Source organism: Trichosurus vulpecula, chromosome 3 (assembly GCF_011100635.1).
Source record: "Trichosurus vulpecula isolate mTriVul1 chromosome 3, mTriVul1.pri, whole genome shotgun sequence".
Classification (NCBI taxonomy): Eukaryota; Metazoa; Chordata; class Mammalia; order Diprotodontia; family Phalangeridae; genus Trichosurus; species Trichosurus vulpecula.
Window position 1 is genome coordinate 432375460 of NC_050575.1, and position 7850 is coordinate 432383309.

The 7850-nt window shown below is 50.5% G+C and overlaps 1 protein-coding gene across 1 annotated transcript; it reads right to left on the minus strand.

Moving 5' to 3' along the window:
• Positions 1-247: 247 nt before the first annotated feature.
• LOC118842832 (homeobox protein not2-like) lies at positions 248-7328 on the minus strand. The gene is made up of 3 exons (XM_036750142.1): positions 6995-7328; positions 1088-1314; positions 248-469 (listed from the first exon to the last, which is right to left on the minus strand). Exons 1-3 carry the CDS (start codon positions 7326-7328, stop codon positions 248-250), a joined length of 783 nt encoding a protein of 260 aa, XP_036606037.1.
• Positions 7329-7850: the final 522 nt, after the last annotated feature.

Genomic DNA, 7850 nt, shown 5'->3' on the forward strand with positions numbered 1-7850 from the left:
TGGAAGGGCTTGATGCTTGTCCGATTGTCATGTCTCACTTCCTGCTCTTTGCTTTCCTCAGCATCAAAGAGGGAAGCCCAGCCTGAGGCAGGCGAACTTTTCATTTCACAGAAAAGGACTTAGAAAAGAAATTTCAAGTCAGGGAAAGAGAGGGGAGCATGTTGAGAACAGCTGGAGGGAGCCCTGGGGGGCAGGGCGGGGGAGGGAGAGAAAGGAAGAGAGACCAGCTGGACAACCCAGATCCACTTCACACCCCGGACATAATCAAGTCAGTGGTGACTAAAGGGACGTATGGTTCAGCTGGCAATGCCAACATACTGTCATTGTCTTCTCCAATGCTGCTACTGGGCTCCTGGGGTGACATGGGTGGGGAAAAGGACCCCTTGGCTAGGCTGGGTAGCTTTTTTTTCTTCTGTTCCAGGCTTTGCTTCCGACCCTTGATCCTGCGGTTCTGGAACCACACTTTCACCTGTATTGTAAGAGAGGGGAGGACCAGAGGTCACCATCAGAGCCCCCATCTCTCCATAGGACAGATGCCAGGGGAACTCTGGGGTCACCATTGAAGAGGTAGGAACTTTGAAGTCACAAAGCAGGTTTGGGGGTGGGTCACAACTTTGTGGATAGTAAACCACTGAATAAAGTAACAATCACTTAGGCTTGGCTCTGGGAGGCATCGAGGGGTCTGCTTGGCCTGGCATTCTAGGCTCCCACAATCTAATTCAAAACTCCATTGCCGGCTTTTCTCTCCTACATCTCCCACCATCCAATTTCCCCCCCCGGAAGCCCGCCTGCACCCCATGTTCCTACAATGTGATTCTTCTCCTCTGGAAGCCTCCTATGTCAGGAGGTCCCCTGGCTCTGGAAGACTATACCAATGGAATATAAAATGCTGGGGTGTAGGGGTGGGGTCGCTGAGCTGGAAAGGCAACAGACCCAGAGGCTGTCCTGCCATTCATTTGACTAGCTGAGCTCATCACCGGATGGGTGGCCACCTGGTAAAATTCCAGGGTCACACACAGCAAGAATGTCCACCCTGCACCTATGTTCAAGCAGGAAGGGGGAGAGACAAGGGCTGGGGGCTTCCCACCTGGGTCTCTGAGAGATGCAGCTGCTTGGCTAGGTGGGTCCTCTCCATCCCCACCAGGTATGGCTGCTTCAGGAAGGCCTTCTCCAGTTCTTCCAGCTGCTCAGAGCTGAACACAGTTCGGCTCCTCTTCCGGCTTGACTTGGGGATGCCATTTACCTTGTTCAGGTAGTCAACCTGGCCCCAAGTCAAGGGTCCTCGCAGGGCTGGACGTTCAGCTAGCTCTAAGCCTAGGAAGGGAAGAATCGGGCACCCCTGAACTTCCATGCAAATCTATCCCCACCCTCTACCCTTCTGGGCAAAGCAAGCATTTATTAAGACCCCATTGTATCCCAGGCACTCTCCTATGCTAGCAATGGAGATACAAAGACAGAAATGAAATGGTCCCTGCTTCCAAGGAGCTTACGTTCTATTATGGGGGAGGGGAGATACACTATTCATTTAAAGCTGTTCATAGCCAGGCCCTTTCCTGCCTCTCCACCAGCCTTCCTACTTTACTCCCATCTACACACTCCCTCTACTGGCCAGGGGGTCCTCAACCACTCCACTTCACCTCCTGTCTCTCTAGATCTCTGTACTGGCTGTCCACACCTGGAGGGACACTGGCTCTTCCTCCTGGCTCCCACCTTTTAGCTTCCCTAGCTCCTTTTAAGACTCAGCCCTAGTGCCACCTTCCTCAGGAAGCCCTTCCAGGTCCCCACAGCTGCTAGGGCATTCCCCCCTTAGGTGCTCCCGCCTGTAGGAAGGCATTGGGATGGGGAACACGAAGTAGTAGGTCATTTTGGCTGGGACAGAATACATGAGGAACAATAACGTGTAACCAGCCTGGAAAGATTCTGGCTATAGATTGAGACAGGCTTTAAATGCCTAGGGCAGAGGAGTTTGTCACTTTTCCTAGAGGGAAAATGGGTCCAGGGAAGCTTCTTGAGGAGGGGAGCGACATGATCAGATCCTTGCTTTACCTAAAGATAATCATGATCTTTCTTCTTGGTTTCTCTCTGGCCAGACAGGAGAGTGGTTAGAGCAGACCCAACAGTTTAGGTTCAACCTTTATTTAGAAAAACTGTGACTCTAAGCCATATATTCAACCTCCTGCCCCTAATGCTAGGCAAAGTCCCAAATGGGGGAGAGAGGAATAAAGTGTTTGGTGTTACCTCTATCACTGAATTTCGGGGAGGGAGGGAGAGGAGGAGGAGAAAGGGTTAGAGATCTCCCCAGGCCTCACTCAGTCAGGGTGATCTTGTAGTGAACTGGGCAATACTGCTGCCAAGCATTGAGACCCAGGGGAAAATCTTTTCTCCATTCAATAAACCCATCAACACACACACACACACACACACACACACACACACACACACACACCTATGTATCCATCTGTCTGTTTGTTGGTCAATGGAGCCATCTATCTATGCCTGTCTAATCACATACACACACATATGTACATACATATATTGAGCAACCTACTATGTTCAATAAATACAGATTGAGCAGCCTACTATGTGCAAAGCCCTGGACTAGGCTCAGTTTCCCTTTTAGAGAAATTCCCTGAAAGCCAGATTGAGGAAACCAGAAACTCTTCCCAGAGGTTTGCTCAGCCAGGGCTTCCGTACACTTAGGCCTCAGCTCCTAGTCTTTGGCCCTGAAAAGAAAGTGTTGCTAAAGGAATCAACCTGAACCAATTGGGTTTTCCCCTTTTCTTTCAAGTGGCCCCACACTAGGAAAATCCCAGAGGGTTGTCTGTGTCACCTGACCACGAAGATTTAACTAGCTCCTACCTCCAGATGTTTAAATAGAGAGCAGGGAGGTGTTTGTAAAAAGGCCAGGGTGCTCAATTAAGACAGCTGTGGACTGGCAGAAAAGAGGGGAAGGCAGGGGAGGGGGGTCCCACCAAAGCGGGAACCCAGGGAGGTACCGCCACAATGCAGTATTGACCAAAGATTCCCACAATTAGGGAAGGGGAGAACAGCCTTCTAGTATAAGCTTCTCAACAGATCAGTAAGCAGGACCACTTACTGATCTGCCCTAGAAAACTAAAAAAAGCCTAATTGGATCTTGGTTTTGCTTAATAATTGCATTTATTGAAGTAATTATTAACAGCATTTAACTATATGGCACTTTAAGGTTTGCAAAGCGCTTTATCTGTGATCTCATTTCAGCCTCACAACACTATGAGGGTTGGCAGGAAGTGTTTATTAATGAACATTTATTAAGCACTTACTGAATACTGGGCATTCTGTTAGAAGTTAGAGAGTGATACAAGGACCAAAAGACCTCCCTCCAAGAACAAGGAGTCAGTTCTCCTATACTCTGGCCTGGTCAGGCTAGGTCTAGAGCAGGGTGTTCAGTCCTGGGCTTCATACTTTCAGGACATGAAGAGGAGCTGATGAGGGGCCAGAGAAAGACAGGCAGGAGAGTGAGGGGCCTCAAGGACTTGTCATAGGAAAAGAAGACCAAAGGGAAGATGAGAGGCACCACCAAGTATTCAAAGGGCTGTCACAAGGAACAGGGTTGGACTTAATCAGCCAACAAACATTTATTATGCTCCAAGGGATGGAAAATGAAACAGTGCCTGTCCTCAGGGAGCTTCCATTCTAAGAAGCTTAAATCTCATTGGGCTGGGGGTGAAGGCGACAAGAAACAACATGTATACATATAAGAAGATAAAAAAAACAAGGCAATGAAAAGAGGGAAAGGCAGGAATGGCCTCCCCTATATGGAGTGGGGGCTGGAGCCAAGCTTTGAAGAAGACAAAGGCTTCAAAGAGGCAGAGGAGGGAGGGGCATTCTGGGCAGGGGGCAGGCCTGAATGATAGCCTGTTGGTGGAAAAGGATGAGAGAGAGAGAGGGGGGGGGGGGAGGGGGCAAGAGGAGAGGGGAGAGAGAGAGACAGAGAGGGGGAGGGGGGAGAAGAAGAAGAAGAAAAAGGAGGAGGGAGGGAGGGAGAGAGGGGAAGTTAGAAAAGAGAGATAGAGACAGAAACAGAGAAAAAGGGAGGGAAAGATGGAGGGAGAAGAGGACAGAAAAGAGGGAAGGAGGTAGAGAAAGGGGGAGCAAAGAGAGAGATAGAAAGAGAGAGGGGGGAAGAGAGAAAGAGAGGAGGGAGGGAGGGAGAGGGGAGGAGAGAGAAATTAGAAGAGAAAGAGAGAAGTTGGGACAGCAGAGAGACAGAGACAGAGAGAAAGAGACCAACACCCAGAGAGAAGGGAGGAAACAGAAAGAAAGACAGAGAGAGACTAACCCACTTTCTCTAGAATAACAGACAAGGGGAAGAGCATGTAGAGAAGTCTAGGAAAGCAAAGTGTCGATAGGCCTTGAATGCCAAATGGAGGAAGTTTTGTGTCTGATGATAGACAAGCTCTGTTTGAGCCCAGATGACAGAACCAGCAGCAGTGGGTCCGAGGTACCCAGAAGCAAGTTGCTGGGGACTGTTAGGAAAACTTAACAATCAGAGTTTTAGAAATGGAAGGGCTGTGCCCCTCTCGGAGGTTTTAGAGCATAGGCCAGAGGAGGCCTCAGTGGCCAAGATATAAGGATTCCTTTGGGGCAGAAGCAAGACCAAACCTCCGAGGTCCTCCAGCTCCTTCTCTGAAGTCCAGCAGTTCGGACCTGGGAGGATTTTACATGAGACAATGAAGACATTGCTCTGGGGGCAGCTTGATGTCCTCCCCTTCAGGCGTAGACTCCCAACACAAATGCAAATTGACTATAAGGGAGGCCTCTAGAGTGGCTGGAGGCGCAAAAAGTTAATTGACTTGCCCAGGTCCACACAGTCCGTAGGCAAGGTGGGTGGGGGTGGGAGGGGTGGGGAGAATGAGCCTCTGCATTCGTGACTCCAAGCCCAACTTGGATAACAGCTAACACTTATGTGGCACTTTCAGGTTTCCAGAACCCTTTACACAGATTGTCGCCAGGGGCTTTTCGAATAAGACTTTCCTTCTTGCAACACTTGGCATTTTCTCTGCTGGTCCCCTAGGCCTGCACTCTCCCCCTCAGGCCTCAGCTAAAATTGCACTTTCTGCCAGAAGCCCCCCTTAACGCCAGGGTCGTCCTTCAGAGGTCACACATCCGGTTTAGTCTGTCTTGTCTCTGCCTGGTCATACCTTCCCCATTGGACTGGCCTTCTTGAGGGCTGAGTCAGTTTTTGCCTTTCTTTGTATCCCCAGGGCAAATAGTAGGTGCTCAATAAATGCTTGTGGCCTTGACTTATCCCATTGGATCCTCACAATAACCCTGGGAGGCAGGTGTTACTCTTCTTTCCAGACAGGGCAGACTACCTGGGGTTGCAAAGCTAGTATGGCTGAATTTGAACTCAGATCCTCCTCACTCAAAGTCCAGCACTCTATTCACTACACCACTCTGTTTTGCTGCCTCTACTTCTGTAAAATAGGCACAAATAACGGCATGGCTCACCTACCGCACAGGGTTGCTTGGATCAAAGAACAAACGAGCAAAAAAATCCAAGAACCAGCAGTGCTAGTTTTGTTGTTTAGACTGTTTTTTTTAAGTCGTGTCAGACTCATGACCCTGTTTGGGGTTCCTTGGCAAAGATATTGGAGTGGTCTGACATTTCCTTCTCCAGCTCATTTAACAGGTGAGGAAACTGAGGCAAACAGGCTTAAGTGACTTGCCCAGGGTCACACAACTAGCGAGGGTCCTGACTCCAGGGCAAACACCACCTAGCTGCCCAACAGCACTATAATAAAATATAACCTATGGTTATCATTCAGACCTTTGCTGTAGCAGTCTGGGGAAGCCTAAGGACCCCTTGTTGGGGCATAAAATAAAATGCATCCTATTACAGAGGAAACCAATTATACTGGAATACAATTAACAGGATTAAAAAACAGCAAAGTCTTAGTCTCTAGGTTAAGAGCCCCTGGTTTAGAGTAAGTGGGCAGGGAAGGAGGGCCCTGGGGATCACCACAAGCTGAGTAGTCACTGAAGGCTTCTGTGTAGGTCAGACTTGAACTAGGCTTTGAAGTCAATAGCTTATGTGACTTTGAAATTTTCTAGAAGGAAGGGAAAAGATGGGGTGAATAGATAAAGCTTTAACTACTAAGATTATAAGGAGGGAACCTTGAATTGCAGACAGAGTGGAGTTAGCAGCTGGATGGTACCACAGCTAGAGCACTGGGCTGGGAGCCAGGACCTTAATATCCGTGTGACCCTGGGCAAGCCCCTTAATTGCTGTCTGCCTCAGTTTCCCCATCTGTAAAATGGAAGCAATATCAGTACCTTCCTAGCTTGTTGTGAGGATCTGAAGAGATGATATTTGTAAAGAGCTTTGCAAACCTTAGTAGTAGCAGAAAATGGGGAGCTGCAGCTCTTTCTTGAGTGCAGCATGATTGAATGTAGGAAGGGGGTGGTGGGGTTGGCCCTGAATCCATGTGCCCCGCTGTTGGAGCGCTGGGCCCATGCTCCCTGGATTAGGGGGTGAAAGTTGCCCTCACCAAGGCAGGGAATGGGAATCCAGATTTGAGTCTGATGATTTCTAAGCTGCCCTGCAACTTCTGAGGATTCTTTGAAGAAGTCGGAAGCCTTCATATCCAGGCCCCTGAAAGTGTAAGCCCCCTGTACTCAACGTCCCTCCTCACCCAATCCTCCTCCCCTCCCTTCAAGAGCCCATCTTTGAGATTCTTCCTTCTCCTCCAACACCCCTCCTCCCGTTCAGCTAGTCTTCTAGCCCTTTTCCCATTCCTTACAAGGCCGACAACCTCCCACCCAGACTCCTCTCAAGCTGAAGGTCGAATTACTTCCTTGCCAGACACCCCAACGCTTAAGTTACTACAGATGCCCAAGGTACTCGGTTGTATACAACCCTCGGGTTCCAGGAGGGCCTCAAGCTCGTTCCCAGAAAGACGGACAGACGGATGCACTGCACTGACCTGCGGGGTCAGGAGCTGGCCCTTACCTTGGACAGGGCAGGCGATGTCAGGAAAGACACCAGCAGGGTGCGGGGCGTGGATCGCTGACAGCAGGGTCTTAGGAGAATGCTGGTACACGTAAAGATTGGGAAAGGGGGACACCCAGCCCATAGAATAATCGTAGCACAGTCGCCAGTTCGGGGTGAACGGAGAGGTCAGGGGTTTTCTGAGGACCAAGCCGAAGACCCCAGAAACTCGAGGGGATTCCCGTGGCTGAGGGTTGGCCTTGGACAAGATAGAGTCGATGGAGAAGGGCAACTTGGAGGAAACCAAGGGCTGCTGGGAGTCAGAGGGTCGTCTGCCCCCATCGTTCTGTGTCATGCTGCGGAGCCCTGGAGAAGCTGAGCGGGTGAACCTCCGCGAGCAAGGCGGTGTAGGGTGGCCAAGATCCGGACCCTAGAGCAATAGAGAGCAACATGGATGAGGAGAGAGAGTGGGAAATTTAACCCTGGAGAAGAGACAGACTGCTGGAAAAGCGGATGGAATGTTGGAGAGAAGGGGCTAGAGAGCCTGCCGCTCACCTACTCGTCAGTCCAGTGGAGTGGAACGTCGTCGAAGGTCCGACGGACAGCGTAGCGGTGGCTGACCGGGGTCCCCACAAATAGCAGACTCGGAGATTCCGGAGCACCAGCGTCCAGGGATGGATGTGGGGGAGCAGGTGCTGGCAGGGGCTAGAGGCAGACCTGGTACTGAGACCAGGAGGGCGGCTGTACGCTCCAGCTCCTTCCTTCTCAGGGCAGACCAGAGAATGGAGATCCAGCAGCCAAGAGCTAGTCTGGGAGTTGGGGGCGGGGTCCGAAGCTTTTTAAGGCGACCCCCTGCCCACCTGCTCCAAGTAAAATG